This window comes from Symsagittifera roscoffensis, chromosome 7 (genome assembly GCF_963678635.1).
Source record: "Symsagittifera roscoffensis chromosome 7, txSymRosc1.1, whole genome shotgun sequence".
NCBI lineage: Eukaryota > Metazoa > Xenacoelomorpha > Acoela > Convolutidae > Symsagittifera > Symsagittifera roscoffensis.
Genome location: NC_087068.1, coordinates 1,941,286 through 1,960,365, shown reverse-complemented (window position 1 = coordinate 1,960,365; position 19,080 = coordinate 1,941,286). Strand labels below are relative to the sequence as shown.

At 35.3% G+C, this 19,080-nt stretch overlaps 1 protein-coding gene across 1 annotated transcript in view; it reads right to left on the bottom strand.

Moving 5' to 3' along the window:
- Window positions 1-13,052: 13,052 nt before the first annotated feature.
- LOC134851344 (uncharacterized) overlaps window positions 13,053-19,080 on the bottom strand; it is a 68,573-nt gene continuing 62,545 nt past the window's right edge. Inside the window, exons 22-23 of the mRNA XM_063867383.1 lie at window positions 14,340-15,116; window positions 13,053-13,425 (exon numbers count right to left, since the gene is read on the bottom strand). Coding sequence (XP_063723453.1) covers window positions 13,397-13,425; window positions 14,340-15,116 — 806 coding nt within the window. The 3' untranslated portion in view covers window positions 13,053-13,396. The remainder of the gene's footprint in view (window positions 13,426-14,339; window positions 15,117-19,080) is intronic.

Here is a 19,080-nt window from a genome sequence, read left to right as displayed (position 1 = left end):
GTTTTTTGTTAATATCTATGCCTCCTAGCTACTATGTTTGGTTTCTGTCGAAACAAATTTATGGCAATTTGCAGGTGTACACCTTCCGAAGTTTTAAAGTTTTTTTTTTAAATATTGTAAAACAGTGAAGTTCAATTATTTGAGTTCCGAAATTTAATCTTTCAGTTTACGTTGTTTTAGCTCAGATCGACTGGTTTAATTCCATACGCGAGTTTGGCAAACTGTATGAACAATGACCAGCACCTATGACCTTGACAATAAATAGATCACAATAATATAACAACATAGATAACAAAATTACATAGCGTCAATAATACAAATAACTGCAATTGAAGTAGTAAAGACTTTGTTGAATGTCAATGCTACTGCAACCGTAGTACTACATTCCCTTGAAAATCAGGAAAATTTTATCATGTAAATAAAAAAAATTTATAATAGAATATAAGTTTTAATACTCAGTTTTGCTAGGATTTTCAACCATGAGTTTTTTACCGTTCCATGTTCAATGGCACCTTCCACGCTGCTTCCCCAGTCCTAGATATGTCGAGTGGTGGATAACCAAATTTGCGACGAAACAAATGCCTCTCCAGGAGCCCCAGGCCGTTAGTTTGTTTGTCTGCGTTTTAATGCTTCCAACGCAACATTGTTCAAATCAGCAATGTCTGTGCTAATTTCTTTTACCGAATGCTTTATCGGGCTTTCGAGTCTTTTTAGTCCCTAGTTTTTGTTGGCCCGATTGCTGCGTCGAATTTTGGATCCTGACGGGTCTTCTACACGAGACTCATCAGAATATCCAGATGGGGTACTTAGTCCACCTGCGGTAGAGTCTTAGATGCCTATTTTGAATTGAGTATTTCTTCTGCAGTTTACAGTACTTCTTTATTTAAGACCTGCTCCGCTAGTTTCCCCTCTCTTCGGGAGCCATGTCTTGATTTTGAAAGGTATTTAGGATTGTTTTCGGAGACGTGACTCTAAATATTCTCTTCACCTTAGGTAGGCTGCTGGACTTCTTTGGCGTGGAGCTGCTGCTCGGTTCAGTGCTCTCTTTTGGCCGCTCACTCACCGGTTCAGGGTTCTCTTTTTTTATTTTCTCTTGTGCATTTTGCTTTTTCGGTTTTTGCCTAATAGCCACTTCCTCCTGAGATTATGGACCCACTGACGCTGGACTTCCCTTATTGGGTTTTACCCTTTTGACAGCCAAATTAGGGCCACCTCCTACTGCTGTTTCCTTTGATGTTACTATTGTATCGCTGTTTTTGGATAAAATATATGGCCTGATCTCTGTCTTGCTGTTGTTGCAGCGTTTCTTCTTCTGAATCACTCTCTAAGGCTGGTTCAATTTCCTTACCCTGATCTTTACGTTTGAGTTCTTAGAAGGGGCTTTTCAATTTGTCCTTCTGTCCCCCTTTTTATCCAAAAGTCGCCAATTCTCTGACCGGAACTTCGGCCCTAGCTATGTCGCTTTTGCGATAAATTGATCCCGCTGCTGTTTTGACAGTTGAAAGGGTCTCTGACACCACGTTGGCTTTCAGTGGGTTCATTTTCCACTCTTTTCTACTCGCCGTCTTTGCGCAGCAGATTTGGAGAAAAATCTGATTTCGCCGGAATGGGCGTTCCCCTTTGCGTTAGCCTCTAGTAACGCCTTAAGTGTCCGTGCCCTTTCTCTGTCTCGCGCTGATGAAATTTGCTGTTTGAACAGCGGGCTTACTTCTCTACTGTTCTGATCTTTCCGCACAATTTTCAGACTATTCTGGAATTGGTCGATTCGTCTCTTTAATTGACTGGCTGTGAGCGCTGACCTCTCCAAATGCTGTTTATCTAAACGTTCAGAATTTCATAAGAATTTATCCTTCATGAACTCAAATTCATTTCTTGGGAGTGGACCAAAACTTGCTTCAAATGGTGATTGTTGAATGGTTGTTTTTTTGTCGATCTCATGTCGCGAGTTTTTGTACTAAGGCAGAGTTTTATTGACGTTACGTTTTTCCAACAACATGACACCGAGTCTTCTTTTATCGTCTGGATTGTTCTTTCTACTAAACACAATGAATGCCCACATTGTAACTTTCACTGAGTATCAATCGATTGCTTTTAGCAGCTATATTTTTTCTCTCTTTGACCTTCTAAAAGGCCTGCGTTGTCCAATTAGACTTCTTGGAACGGCTGCGTGAGCAGCGGAAGGGCTTTAGCACAACGTTTTGGAATGACCTATTTATCATTCTTAACATATCTAGTGCCTTTTCTACACTCTTCCGCTAAACTAATGATGTCTTTGTGCATGTGAGGCCACCAAAAATAGTTTGAGACGTCAAGCATGGCCTCCTACCCCAGATGACCTTGACGAATTGGCTTGATTACGGCGGGTCTAATTTGTCCCGAAAATGTTTACCGATTTTCGACCAGCATGCAGGCGTCGATGACTGACAGTTCTTTCAATGACACGTCGTAGTCAGTCCATTCATACAATCTCGACAATTAGCTCCGCCAGCAATTTCTTAATGAACAGTTTTTTGATAAACTAATGCGTCCGACGTCTCCGAGCCTTTCTGTCTTCTTAAAGTCCTCCTTCCTAGAATTGTGGCTCACCTTTTTAGTTTGTTGTACAACACTAACCTCTACTGCAGTGGTTGTCCTGCGCAGTTAAATCCATTTCGGTTATTGCTCTCGCTCCTGTCTCAGCACTGTCATCGCTGTTCTTTGGGCTGTCTGTCTTAACTTCTGCAATTAATTCCAGCTCTAGTAGATTCCCAGGACGGTGTTCTGTATCTTGGCTGATTAAGTCCCAAAAAGACAACAAGTTCGTCTTCTTGTGACTTTTTCTTCATTTCGATTCTGACTGTTTTCCTTTCATTCTGTGATTTTTTGCTTTCCATCTCTTTTTGAATAACTTTTGCTTCATTGAGTTAACCGACTGAAATGAACTAGAGAATTTTTATGAACTGTTTTGTTGCAAATTTTAGAGTCGTGAGTTTAGAACGTTTTCGTTCCGGTCGAGCTTTGCTCGTTTTGGAACGTTTTGTTTGTATAGCAACCGTGCCTGGTCCTAATACGTGTATCTGTTTCAATTTGATGCTCAGAAAATCTACAATTTTTTCGTTTGGGTCGAGCGTTGTTGTATCAATAAGCCGACTGTGCGAAATGGTTCGGTTTATTACAGTTTTTGCACGATTTTGACATTTTTGGGCAATTTTCCAATTCACTTTCAATGAAGGGTCTTGCGCGCCTGTTGCATGGTTTCTTTTCTGTGTTAAACTTTTGTTTCGTTTTCCGAAATTGATCACGATTTGATCTTTTGTTTAGCTGGCAAGTATTTCCCACGGCCAAAATTGGCTCTTGTTTGATTGTAATTTGGGACCCCGATTGTTGTATTGCCGATGCAGCACCTGCGTTTTGACTTCAGAAACGCCTGTGTTGTTTGCTTGCTTTGTTCGAATTTTAATGCCCGCTTCAGTACTTCCTGAAGTTAATGTTTCAAAAATTAACGTGTCTTGAAGAGCAGAGTTCCGCATCATTGAGATAAATAAATCTCGTACCAACTCGTCTTCTAGTGCTCCCAAAGCTGGCTTGGCTGCTTATGAAGTTAATGCGGTGTGGAACGCTTCCAGAGTCTCGTATCTTTCATATGTAATACCCTGTTAAAGCTACCTTTTCTTTGAATTCCGTTTTCGAAACTTCCTCGTGCGGATTCTTCTGCACAAACCGTTTTTTTCTCGAAATTTAATGTTTTAGTTTACTTTGTTTTAACTTAAATCGACTTGCTTAATACCATACACGAGTGTAGCGAACTGTATGAATAATGCATTATTTCATACGAGCAGCTATGACCTTTTCAATTATTAGACAACAATATAGATAGCAAAATTACATAGCGTCAATAATGTAAATAACTGCAATTGCTGTTGCAAAGACTATGTTTAATCTCAACGTTACTGCAACCGTAGTACTACAAACCTGTCTGAATGGATTTTCGTCTCATTAGCTTGCAGAAACAATTACCACGAATAATTGGAAAGTTTTCCAGAAGTAAGAGTTAAGCTAGCAATAAACTTTAAGTAAGTTCTAGAAGCAACATTTTTGAAGCATAGAATCAGAGCCAGCTTGAGAGTTGAAAAATTTGAAAAAAGTTTGTTTAGAAATTATTACTTCGAATCAGCTTCTAGTTTTTATGATAGCCCACGAAAAGAAAACACGAATAGTTTGACAATATGAAAAAAACTGAAATTTCAGCGTAGCATAGAGAAACTAGAGATTGAAGAAGATAGGTTAGTTAAAAATCCTGAAAAAAAATTACCGACTTAATTTATGATCACCAAAATACCTTGCCTGATTTATATCAGTTATGTCTATTTGACCTTTAATTAGTTGGTCTAGTTTTTGCTAGCGTCGCATCAAGTGATTGTTCGACCTCAACGACCCCCTTCAGATCGAAATAATTTTAAAAAAGGCCAGGCTTCAACCTATCGGTGTTTGATGATTTTGATGCCCTTTAGCCTTGGTGAGGGCTTTCGTGTACCTGTAGAAAGCATTCAAGTTTCTCACTAGGGCTTTACTGGTTTGAATTTTCCCACTTTTAACTCGCTCTCAAAGAATGTGATACTTTGATGTGCTTCGTTTGTTTCTATATCACAGTTTTTTGGGCAGTTTTTGATGCAGTTTTGTTTGTATTCGTTGATAAATCTTGGCCCGTCACTCATTACACCTATTTCATTTATGTCTGATCGCAATTAGGGAGTTTGTTGAACATCCGGATTAAATGACTGGTATTCAGCTTCACTTGTCGATATCCTTCCAGATGTTTGCGTCTTAACTCTTTAGCTGTCTCTGTGTCCCGCAAATGAAAACTGTAGCCAGTAGTTGATCTTTTATCATTAAGGTCTCCAGCCTAGTCAAACGTTCAATATTTTGGTTAATATTTTAATTAGCTCGCTTTGCAGACACCCAAAATGTGTTAATCAGAGTGAACGAGTAACGGAAAAATTGAAACACTGTAGCTAGAATGTAGGTTTTTGCTTGCTTCGCTATGGCCTTCATTGAGCCTACCATGCCTTCATTGACGCCTTTTCCACTATACCACTTGATTCTAAAGTTTTTCTTCTATGTATAATTAATTGTTTGCTTCATCAATTTATAGCACAAAAACTGGAAACTTTATTGATAACTATAAATTATGATGCCAAAGTTGCTCTCATGTAACCAAAACTGCCACTAGTAAAATTATTTGAGTTCTAATCTAATTTAAGATATTTTTCAAAAAAGTTTTGATGGAAAAAATGCTTATCATACAATTTTTATAGATTAAAGTTATATGTATATAACTTTATTCTATAAAAATTATATGATAGGCATTTTTTCTGTGGACTCTAGATATGAAATTGTATGATAAGCGCTTTATTCTATGGACGTTAACTCGAGCGACCCGAGTAAAAATATTTTCAGTTTCTTTGTTTGAAGAGCTTAGAAAATTGAAAATTGTTTTTTTTTTGCAGTCGAAACAATCAGATTTTTGGCCAAAAAAGCTAAAAACTTGTTTGATCATATCTATTGCAATTTTTTGATCAAGAAATTCGAGACCGTTGAAACGCATCCACTTTAATTTGAACTTTGTTCGACTTAGTTGTTCGAAAGCTTAGGTATGAATCAGTGTTACAAGATACGGTTGTAGTTTGGGAAAAGATGTTTCTTAAGATCAATCCGGTTGATTCGGTTTCTCGTCCAATTATTCTTTCATTTTATTCATTTCCTTTGTTTGTTTCCTTATGTTTTCTTGAACAATTGTAACGATTTTGAAAAAATGTAATATCTTGACAAGATGTCACTGCAAACTGGCAAATGTACAGATTGTGCAAATGTAGAGATTGTTGCACTCAGCAGCTAAAGGACTGAGCACCTTTGAGCTCAACTCTTCAAGTGCCGACTCTCTTCTTCACTTTCTTGATTGATGAAAAGGGCGCCCATGACTCAGGGTAGTACACAAGTCTGTAAGACCAGCCACATTTTCTAACCAGCGCAATATCTGTTTCCAGGTTGACTTTATCTTCTGACTCGCCATAAAGCAAATATGGGTATTTGAGAAATGACGAATATGCAGTCCTCTCAGAAACTTCCGATAGACAGCTGTGCATTCATGAAATTCAGTTGTATAGGGTGAAATCTTCTCAAAATTGAGAGAACTATTTAGTGGGATTTTGTTAAGTGCGCGTATTATGGGTAGATAGTGAATTGTTTCGTTTCTCGTGTCGTCTTCAAAAAAAATCCGCATCGATCGGAAGCTCGCATCTGATACAAAATGGCCACCATCCAGCGCCATAACACATTTCTCCCCATTTGTCTAACAATCTCTCTATGTCTCTGTTCCGTGCGATGTGCATCATACTACCAATAATTGTTTAATATTTGTTTTCCACTTTGCAAATGCAGTTATTTCTTTAATTAGATCGCTTTAATGACAAACCGCAATGTCAAATGCATCAAAAAAGAGTGATCTTTTAAACAGCAGTGTTTCATATTGACATTCAAGTTAAAAATTAGTAACCTGAATTGTTTATGACAAATTGGACTTTGAATCCTTCAAAAATTTTAAAATCAGGGCTGTTGTGAATCATGTTCAGCTCGGCAAAGTCTTTGACAACACTAGATATCACAGCGCTGGTGTTGAAAGAAGTTTTTTAAATCCTCTTATACTGGAAACTGAGGCGCGCCAAAGAACCAAAAATCTGGCGTTTTTTAACGAACAATTACATAGCTTTTTTCATTATCGGGCACTAGATTTTTTCCGTAGATAAATTTTCTTAAAACACTCCCGTTTTCTTGCCTGCTTTATGATTGCACCTGAATAATTTACAGCCTCGTTCCCTCTTGGCCTAGAAGTAAGGTGGTCGCCTTGGCATCCTAAGGTCTGGTGTTCAAGTCCCGGTCGGACCATGTTTTTTCAGCATGTATGAAATTGGATTTTTTCCGCCAACAAATGAATTGCCGGACTTTTGTTCCTTGTAGTTATAGGGGAAATTGCTCCGTTTTTTTGACTGAACTAATGTTTGCTGAAAAATTTTCGGCTTGTTTCCGCTTCAAATTTTTGTTCCGTTGTTACGTTATTATTCATCTCTTTTGCATAAAACCATTTCTCATCGAGACAAACGAAAGTTCTGAAATACTTATTTTTCCACTATTTTTCATTTAATTTGGTATCCAATATATTTTTATGTTTGTGCTGTATCACAAGTGATGCAAAGCTCCGCTTCGCCTTTTTGCGTATATTTGTTGTTTGATATTAAACAAGTTAAATGATTTTAATTGTTTTGCATCAGTATTTCAGCCCTATTAATTGTCAATGATATAGTAGAACAAGCAGTATCATGAAAAATTTTTCCTGACAAAAAACTAATAAAAGTTTGATAAAAGAAGGTTTATTTTTCTCCATTTGTTGTTTTTGCCTGTCGGATGAAAATTACCAAAGAAAAAACTTATAAGGTCAATGACGAACGGAAAAATTTTTGTGAGCCTCAGTCCAATCGATTCCATATGACAAGTTTTCTTTTATTCTAAATCGTCAATAAAGCACTCATTTTTTTGACACCCAGTGAATTACTTTAACTTTTTTTAAATAAAATTCGTTTGCATTACGACTGAAAAATTTGATACATGACTCGATTACAACTGAAAGTTACTTTTTGTACTTGATTTTGCGTAAAATCCTGATACAGTTTTTTTCTAATAGCACTTGGGAAAAGCACGAGATCAAACAATATGAAAAAATGGTGTCGGTATCTTCTATGCGGGGTTTGGTGCAAATAGCAAGAGACAAAATCTTGGAGATTTAGTGATAAAGGTATAGCAGAGTGCTATTTTCAAAAAAAGAGTAACAAAAACAAACAAAAAGAAAGGAGTATCTACACCTTTTTCCAGTTTTGAAGTATATAGTTTAATGTTTTTATTACTACTAAAACTTTAGTTAATGTCTTCCAAAAATGTGTGGTATAAATTAATGGACTTCTACAAAACTTTCATTTGGAATATGTCAGTGATACTTGTTTTGACTAAAAGAATTTGTGGAAAATAATTGCCACGCTTGACGGCTTGAAAGAGGTAAAACCATGAAAGAGCATTTCCAGGATGCCAGCGAAAATTATTGCTTTTGGTTGCAATCACAATACGATTGGAGAAAAATTAGATCATTTTCAACTAAACAAATATCTATTTTTGAACCGTTCACTTTTTTTCTGTAAATGATGCCTGCTTAAATAATAATTTCTGCTCACCGATCGCAAATGAGACAGCAACAGAAAAAAATCTCCTAATTTTTATTCAGCTATTTCCTCATGATGTCTCTTCCTGTTTACTCTATATCGATGAGAAGCTATTTCTGCTTAACTTTTCGATACAATCCTTTTTTGGTTATTCTGCTTACACCTATCAAGCATAACTAGTTTTTGAAGCTTGAAAATTGAGCTTTAAAAAATGGTTTTAACAGTTTTCTTCTTAATTCATTTTAAGAAGAGTAAAATTATTTTCCTTTTATTTAATAGTTGATCAACTTTTTTTGGTATCGATAATGATAATTTATTCAATATCAAAATAACGCTAAATTAAACACACGCTGGCAGTATGTTGAATCAAAAAATGAGTCCGATTTGAATTGGGTTATCTTAGATTTGCGATGTTCATTATTAGCATGAACCTAATTGAGGTATCATCACTCAAGATTTATTTCTGCTTAAACTTCGATCATCGCTTTTGTTCATGGGATTTTTTAAATTGGCATGGGATATTATGGAATAGGCGTTTTTTACATGGGCTCTTTTGGTACGGTATTTTTAGTCATGCAAGCTTTTGATGTGGTATTTTTTTCCTGACATAAAGTCTACTAGCACAAAACTTTGCCAAAAACTGCATCCAAATTGGTCTTCGAAGTCGTCGATTTAATGTTCCACCATTCAACTCACCTATCTGTGACAAATTGAGACGTTTTTTTCCCTGAATCTGTTAATTCTACCTGTCGAGTCTTGATACAATTGCAGATTACTTTTTTCAGCTTTTATTTCGTTTGGTTTGACTCGCTTCGCTTCTTTTGGTTCGTTTGCTTCTTTTTCCGTTGCGCAAAGTCCCACCGAAGACTTTCAGTTGCTCAAAAGCTTGATTTATCTTTGTGGGTCGCGCGAAGTTGGGTCGCACTCAAAGAATTTCGCAGTCGTTCAAAATCAGGGCCGCAATATTGCGCCAGAATTCTCGGTCGCGCTAAGTTTCTTGTGAGCTCTGGTGCTAAGTCGTTCCAGTTATTCGGTCGCGCTCATTTAGGGCACCATGGCATACCTCAGCACTGATGTGATATCCAGTTCACCTTGATATGGAGTTCTATGGTTTTCTATCACGACAATGGACCATGTGTCTGTCAGTCGCTTCCGTTTCAGACGGCGTTTATTATGACGTTTATATAACGATATTAATTGTGCTTAATCGTTTACGTTGCCTTTTTCAAACGCTTAAAATAAAATGTTTATTACAGCTGCTGTTTTCTGTAACAATGAAAAATTCGGGTATGATATCACAGAAGGCACTGTTTTTGAAGTCCTTTTTTAACAACGTTTTCCTTTCTTTTGTGAACCATTTTGAATACTACGAAACGATTTTGAGGTTGTTTCTTGATTTAGCTGAAGCACTCAGTAGACCGGAACAGAGGACTTAAAGGCAAGTTATTTCGAACTTCAAGCATTCGCTTTACCACTACACTAAGTGTGCAGCTGCTCCAAAATATTTATTCATTAAGAGAATCAACTTCTTTTTTTTACCGATTTATAAGAAAAATTATTTCGAGGAAAAAAGAACAAAGTTTAACCCATAAAAAAAGAAAAAACGTAATGAATTTTATGTGCGAGGAAAGAATTCGTTTTTTATATGATAAGATAAACTTGAAATTGTCACAAAAACAAGTTACAAAAGCCCATTTTCAGTTTTTTATTTCTGTGTGAAATTCAATGCATTAATTTAAATGACGAATTTCTAACTGCAGGTCTTATATTAAAATTTTTCAAATTGTTCAATGGGTTTTTCTATCTCGATGAAATGCATGGTAATTATTCTTTTTGGACAAATGCAAAGACAAATGCAAAGTCAGTCGAGACTTTAGTCTCTAAATCCCATTATTATTATTATTATGATTATTATAAAGCTAAATTCAAACGTCTCAAACATTTTTTGGAAAATCTGGTCATACAAATTCATACCAATCGGATTATCCTAAAAAATAACATACTGCTTAAATGCTAAAAAAAATTCACAATGTTTTGTTTTCTATGAATTTATCAGCACTTTTGCTATAATAGGAATTCTTGTATCAATGTCGCAGTTTTTGGTTAAACTGGAAAATTTTACAACATAAATTTTTACAACAGAAATTATACAACATATCTTTTGCAGTTAATTTTGACATCTGATTCTAAATTTAGTCGAAGATCTACCAAACATTCGTCTTTTTTTTATCAACGGCAACAATAATGGCAAACGAGCACTTCACTTATGTAATTAATTCTTCACCCGCCGCATTGATTCCAAAATGAGATTTTTTTTGCTCTACGCCAATTATAAGTTGCTTGTTTTCAAGAACCACTTAAGACAACAAATTTCCAATTTCAATCAAATTGATACATCCACCCAGAAAAAATTTTCTCAGTTATAAATTCTGTCAGCTTCTGCCTATGAAAGTTTATTCCGGGTCTAAAAACACCATTTTCTACATCCTGTAGAAATTCAATTGGCGGAGTCAACTGTTTTTCGAACAATCAAAATCTAAAAAAAAACTTTTTTCGAAAAGTGAAACTTTCTCAGCCAGAAAATTTAACTGTTCAATGTGATAACTTTGCTTAAGCTGACTATTTCTACAAACAATACCCAAAACTTGATACAGAAGGCAAAAATTGTCATTTTAAAGCTAGATTAACCTATTAAGTTTTAAATTAATTATTGCTTTGTGCGTACATAGTTTCTGAAAATGTTTTGTTCGCGGTCTATATAGGAATGTTCAAAATCCAAAGGGATGTGTCCAGCAAATAGACATCTAAAGACTAAAAATTCTATTTTCGCTTAATTTCGTTCACTAGAGTAACACGCTTTAATCAAACCGATACTCAATTGGATCTTGTTGGTCGAAGATTGTCCTGATTTTTGTTCAAATTTCTCGGACAGATGAGTCTTTAGTTCAGTTTGATTTATTGTTCCGACTTTCGTAACGAAAGTAACGAAATATTTGTGCTCGGGGTGTTTTTTTTTCTTCAGACAAATTTCGACTCTGTATCTAGCCATTTTGACGGGATTTTTTAAATATATAACTAAAAAACTATTGTTGTCCATAGCTTAAATGTGAAAAAATATTTTACCTGTGATCGTTTTTTGTATAGTTATGGGGGTTTAAAGATTGCCATTTTGGCCAATTTGGGACAGTTAACGCGCGATTAAATGAGATTTAATTCGTCTTAGAAATCGTTCCAAATTGGTTGAAGGAAGCATATTTGCCATAATTGATTTGGTACTAGGAGCAAAATCTATCACTTTGTATTTTACATGGCGAGTGGGGGATGCTTTCAGCAAAAATGTCAAATTAAAATTTTTTTTTTACATTTATTTTTTCGTGTTATTAGTGCTACATAGACCTTAAAAGGCAGTCGGAACAATCAGGGCCTCGCCCTGATACGAGCAGTCTTTTTATATAACGGCCACTTTTCGAATAATATCACCTAACCTGAATTAATCGCAACCAATAAAAAGCAGTCGTAACATTCAGAGCTTTGCCCTGATACGAGCAATCTTCTAATAGTTTTTTCAAGTCTCACATGGACACTTCGCAAACTCTCACTAACCAATTTTAGAGATTGATCAAAAATGTTGTGATGAATTTTGCGACTTTTTTGAAATTAGCGGATTACAAAAACATTTAGAAAAAAAATTATTCATGCGTGGAATCAGAAATGGTTCAACTTTTACTGAATCCGATTGCTACTATTCAACTTCAACTTTAGTATGGAAAATCAAAATTGAAATGTCATCTTTTGAACGAAATACAGGTACCAAATATCATCGATAAAAACTTTGCATCGTTAGTTTTTACAAGAAAATTGGCATTCCAATCTGCGCGCCAGAAGCAGACAAATTTATCAAACTTTGCTTTGTTTTGCTCTAATTTTACCGAACTTGAATTTTAACTGAAATGGGGTTGACACCAATGGTTTCTGTAAACAACTCACTGCAGCTCTCAAGGGAAGGTTACAATTTGAGCAAAGTTTTTTGCTCACTTTTTATCAACAGTTAAATTTAGAAAAACAGTAATAACTAGGCCGGGGCCTAGGAAATTAGACGACAAACAAATTAGACGACCGTAAAGAAACGGAATTTACAGACAACCAGTATTTACTCAGCCAAAAGTTAATTTAGGTCTGTAAACAAAATTCACGCAATTTGCACGCAAGTTATTGTCTAAATTCCGTTATTTTCTGATCGTCTAATTTGCTCGTCGTCTAAGTTTCTAAACCCCAATTAAGCCGTTTGAAGTATGATTTGACCCTGATTGATCTGAGATTTGATCCTGTCAACTAGAAATTAGACCTCTTTTTTGGCCAGTGATTGGACCCTGTATATTCCATGGTTCAACACTGCTCGGTTATTTGACGTTGTGTTCTACGAAGTGTTTGTTAGACTAGTCAAACGAGAAGACAATATTTTGCATCGGCCAGACTTGAACATAAAAACTCTTTAACTCTCAAACTTAATTATAAATGACTTAAAATCACTTCAGATGAAGTTTATTCATGATTTGGTAATGGATTCTAAATTGAATACGAATTAACATAAAAAGCAAAATTTACAAATAAATAACTGTAATCTAAAACTTTTTGCTTCAAAAACAACACCAAAGTATAGTATGGGGAGTTGATTATTCAAGAACTTTTCGGTCATTTCGAAATTGTGATTAAGGACGATCTTTTCCGTAGCGAAATGCATGCCAATTCAATTCATTTTTCGTAAGTTTAAAAATTGACTTGATAAAAACAAAAAAAGGGGAACCGAATAAAAAAACTAAAAATAACCGAAAATTGATATCTGAGTTTATTTCATTTAACTATTTTTTTAAATAAATGCCGCGCATGATACAACACAATTGTATTTTGAAATCGCTTTTCTGTATAATTACTAAAAATGAATTAGATTTATTTTTTTTCGACGTTGTTGAATGACGGTGAAGAAGAGTGATGATTCACAACTGAATGAGAGTAGCATGATTGCATAACAGTCAGGTGAATAAGAGTGAATGAGTTTGATTGATGGGTGGAATGGTGTGAAAAGTTTAGTTATTCATTCATTCATTTGTTCATTCTCGGCTATTCCTACTCAGAGGTCTGTGGATTTGTCTCGTTCAAGCAATGCCGCCTCCTCGCACAACTGCTGAAATACCCAAGGACTTGTTAGTGATCATATAATGCACAGCAGATGAAGATATTGAACGGAATGGAGCTATTAAAACAATCAAAACCCCATCCCCTTCCAGAAACTGATTGTTTCATTTTCAGAAAAAAGTGGTTTTTTAGCCAAACTGATAATCCGAGCTCTATTAAAGAACAAATGTAAAACAATCATTACTATTGTCTGCATCATAACATCATAATTACTGTTGTCTGCGCTCTTTCAGTAATTGGCCAAAAATTAAAATTTTCCGGAAATTTTGCAAAAGTTTTGACTAAAAATTCATTTTGATTGTTGCGTTCTCAAGATGTTTCAATTCGACCCAAAGATGCACTTGAAAAAGTTTTAAAGTTTATAGGCCGAATTGGATGCCGTTATCAAGTACCATAGGTGTTTTTTGGGAAGGGATTGAGTTCCTGGAAAGAAAGATGGCAAACTATCTTTCCTTTTTGAGAAGAAAAAATGGAATTAATTCATTAAAACTTAAAAGAGTGGTTGATTTTATTGAATTTTCAGCCACGAAATAAGAAAGACATGACGCTTTAATTTTCTTCCAATGTAATGATTTCAGCAATGATGCCGCAAACACAAGGAAAAATGGCCGCCATGATTTTATCCATTAGTGTTAGAACTTAGAAAAATAAGATCAGAAATAAAATGAAAGAAATCACAAAAAAATAAGGCAAACACTTGCCCTCCTAATGAAAATACAACTAAATGGAAAATGCATGTGCGAAGGTTGGTTTAGACACATCTTCAACATATGTGGAAAGTTTTCACAAATAGTTGGGTTTTTTAGTCTAAGTTACAAGAGTGATTATGGATTTTTCAGGCTCTCCAAAATTAAGTTTGACTTTGTGGACATTGTCGGTCGTCTAAGTGGTGCGATCACAAACCTTCGTGGCTGACGTGGTCCTGTCTGTAGCGCCACGGGGACTGCAAACACGAACATGCACTCGGATCATGCATGTGCGAGGAGGGCGAATTAGCCGAACTACTGTTATCATTGCAATACACACCAGCCGAACTCGTGTTTAAATCATCCGTATCTTCAATCGTACCCTCTCGGCTGAGATGTTTCACTGGTGCAATCGGTGTCCCACTTGGCGTTCCGCGAGAGTCCTCATTTGGGTAACTCTGATTGGCTACCTGATCGCCGCAATCTGACTGGCTAAAATGTCCACCCGGTTGTCGGAATTTGTTCGGCGATGATGTGTACGTGTGATATAATGCCGCGGCACTTGTCGGTATCATTGCTGCATTCCTATTGGCTGACGAGACGGCCGAAGAAGATTCGGGCTGGTGTTCGGCGATGAGCGGCGGGGGTGATTGTTTATGTTGCTGTTGATCTGTTAATGTACTGCTGCAGTTACTACTAGCCTCGTCGCTTAGATTATGTTCCACATGCGACAACGAGGGGAAGTGAAAACTAGATGAGGTATAGCGCGGGACCTCTCCCGCTGCACTAGCGTGCGACGGGGAGTAAAAGTAGCGCGGTGAGTCATTTTGGCGAGTCAATAACACTGAGCCCCCGCCATTCACCCCTGCCCCTGATTCCTTCGAGGACAGGGGCAGAATCAAGGCGGAGTTGCCCAGTGTTGCCGCTGTTCTGCTGGTGTAGGGAAGCATTCTCGGGGATGCATTAACAAGTGCATACTCATTCGCAGGCTGAACTAAATACAAAAACAGTCCAAGTTCAACAACTTATTCACGATCACATTTGCAAGTTCTAAAATGTATTCAGTTTTTAAATCAAAAATTCAATTGGAAAAGCAAGCGCGCATAACTTTACTTGCATTTCCGATACAGTTTTTATATAAAAATTTCATTAGATGTCGGAGGCGCCATATCCCCTGTTCATGAGTTCGACCTCTTCCACGCCCAAAGGCTTCTTTAAGTGATTAATGCAAATTATATCAATAGCTGGTGACATATTAAACAAAAGTTCATTCAGTCGTGATTTTGAATGCGATGAGAAATTAAGAAAATTCTCTTTGGTATCGAGAAAAGCGGTTAAAATATTGTTTTTTTTCAGACAAAGTTAGTAGAAAGAATTGATAAAACGATGAACTACTCATCAGTCCGACCTCATAAACATTACACTAGCAATATAAGAAAACTATTATATATTATTCTTGATCAAATTTAAACTTAACGTTACAACTTAATGTACAAAAATTCTTCGAAAAGTTTTATGGCCGATTAGTCTGCCTGATTTTGTTCCGTGTTACGCTTCGAGCATCGTAGATAAAACCTCTAAAGTTTTAAAAGAGCATTTAAATCTCATTAAGATCCTATAGCAAACCCGCTCGGAAACTCGTATGTTCAAGGTTATATCCCCACGTTGAACGTTGTTTTTTTTTCAAAAACTGAACTGATCACGTCAAACAAAAATCACGTCAAGCATGTACATTTCTCACTTTATTCGAATGTCTGAACAATAATTTGTTGCTGTGCAAGTCATATGACTTCAGATACGCTGTGATGTAAAAAGAGAGTTTAAGGCGCAATGAAATTTGTTGTGATTTGTTTTATGACATTATACTTTTGGCCTTCGGTATTGATTTGATATCTGTCAATCGTTATAATGAATCGACCAACCGTCGATCAATCACTGTTCGTCTGAGATTTGGAACAGACATTTTAGCTCACACATTTTTAGTATTCCTTTTTATCTTTAGCTTAATTGTATTTAGAGTTTTACATACTTAGTTAGAATTTTTCAATACTTTAATAAAATTTTTCGAAATGTAGATTTAAATCTATTTCTCCCACTATATTTTTGATTTATTTTCACTGGGGCCGAGACTGAAAAACATTTTAAGGCGAAACAATTTTTTCGGAGCATTAAGAAAACCTTTTACGCTCTAAACAGTTTAAAATACTTAAATTTAAATTTGAAAAAAATTGTGGTGTTGATACGCGAGCTTAAGCGAGGTTTTGAAAGCATGATGTCCAGATAACTGAAACATTGCGCAATCAAAAATCATATTTTGAGCTCGTAAATTTTATGTAAATAGCTCAAATGACTTTCATCCAAAAGCATAATTTTTTTCAAAATTTATTTTTAATTTTGCCAGTTTTAACATAACACAATTTTATAACTCTAATAACAATGTAAAAAAGACTTTTCATTGAAATGTCTCAAAGTAGTTTTAGTGCCCTGTCAAATAACAAAGTAAATAACATTTTTTTCAATGAAATTTCTCAAAGTAGTTTTAGTGTCTGTCGTCTAATTAATTGAGGAATTAGTTCTCATGAAAGATGCAGTAAATGATTTCTTTATAAGATCTTCTGAAGCTGCAGTTACAGTAGTGATTTAAAGTATCCAGACAAAATGCATGAAACTGGAAAATTAAAACGCGTTTTTCTCAAACTGGGGTCACTTTATACAAAAAGTGATGAAGAAAACTTGGTTAAAATATCAGCAGAACAATTATGATGCATGGTGCTTTTTTGCAAAAATTGGGCCCTAAAAATTAGCCAAAAAGGGTTTATTTTATACTTTTCTGTCAATTAAAATTTTTACCGAAACTACAAAATCTATTATTGTCATACTCTGTCAAACGCAAGTCAAAGTGAGCGTTTACGAGGCCCAACAAATTTTAAGAAAAGCATACTCACCGAAACATTTGAAGTTATTTCATTTTTGTTTGAAGCAAAAAAAAAATCATTTTTTTAATATAAAAACCAATATTTTATTTGAAAATTTTTCAAAAATCTTTTGGCGCAATTTTTTGGAGAATATACTCTTACTAAACTTGGTTGGACCTCGGAATAGGCTCACTTTGATATAATTTTGGCAATAATTGATTTCGAAGTTTTGGTGTAATTTTTAATTGACTAAAAATGGTATAAAAACTTTGCGTTTTTGCGGTAGAATTTTGTGCCCAAAATTTGGCAAAAAAGAATTGCACGTTTGCACCATAATAATTCTGCTAAAATTCTAAGCAACGTTTGTCCACATCACTTTTTGTCTAAAATCAAAACAATTTGAGAAAAATTGGTGTAAAATTCATGCGTTTTTTCCGGACAATTCAAATCATAATTGTATGCATGGCATGAAGAAATAAATGGTAAATAAAATATATATTCAAACTAACAAGAAAACTTCCACTACAAAAATATTGGCTGGTTTGCTGGACGGAAGTGTAATTCGATTCAAAATGACGTACATTACCAACTCTGAACCAGAATAAGAAAATAAAAAAAGTGATATCAGGCAAAATACGTTGAGTTTCAAATGTCTGTCAGCTTTCAGCGTCTATAAAGTATATCTGTTTAAAAAAAACAAAGAAACTTACAAAAAAGTTTGAAAAAGTTTAAATCATTTTTTGGAAAGTTTCTTTTCGCAAGCTATGTTAAGAAAAAATAATATGTTTCTCGTCTGGTAAGGTATCACTTGGACCAATAAACATCGTGTCTCAATTTTGAAACATTTTTGAGCAGAATTCAGAATTTTCTTGAGAGGGCGCCGATTTTCGAAAAATGTCGAAAATTTTCTCGAAAATTTGTCCGGAGAAAAGACGCGTTTTTAAAAACATTTTATTAGGTCGTCCAAATTGTTTTTTAGAGCTATCCCAAATTACTATAAAAAATATAAAGACCCCTCCCTTCTCGACCAAATTTTTTCTGCCACAGATAAATTTTCAAAAAAATGCAAAGAGGGCGTTTTAGGCACATTTTGGTAAATTTGACCAAAAAATTGCGTTTTTTCGGCGAGCGCTCACCAATCAAATTAGTATACATTGCGCCAAAGGCCTCTTTAGAAAAATTTTTAGGGTCCGTCAGCCAAAAATGTTATCTCAAAAAAGTACAAAAAGGGAGTCTTTGAGTCGGTAGGAATCACAGGCAATGTTTTTGAAGAAACAGGCCAAAAAAAAAGCGTTTTTTTAATGCAAATTTTGGAAGGTTTTCACCAAAAAGATGCGTTTTTAGGCCCATTAAAGTATGTATTTTTTGGCGCCAAATGGCCTTTAGAAGAATTGTAGAGTCAGTTGACTAAAAACGAATGTCCTAAAATAGTAGCAAAGGGGAGGCCGGCCTTCATTGTCTTCTCCTCAGTCATAAAAGGTTCGAAACTTGATCGTACACTTGAACAGAGTAAGAACTATGATGATAGAGCAAAACAATCAGCCAGGAAATGATTACAGCCGCATTGATATGACATCGAGTTATATAAATAAATATCAAAATGCAAACTGGCAGTGATTAAGCATTAATCAAGAAGTTTTTACATATCGCGAAACGCTGAGATGTTCAAATAAAAGTAAAAACTTTTTGAAGTTTAAATAATTTTAATCGTTTGCTTTCAATGAAAAACATCCAAATCATGAGCTTTGTGCAAAAACAAAAGCATCACTATCAGTGAAGATCTACCTGGGTTGATGAACTCATTTTAAATTGATCCAAAAGTGTTACATATTTAGCTTTTGCAGCATGAATTATCATTCTGCAGGAAAAAGCGTACGCGTATTCGTACCATAATTGTAAAGTTTGTAAAAACTTTTCATATGATAAAAATTTAACGTGGTTTGTTTTTTACTTTTTCTCAAAGTTCGTTTTCTTGTAATACACAATGATTCAGCCACAACATTTGAAGTCAAGGAATTCAAAAAGAAAATTATCGAAATGTTT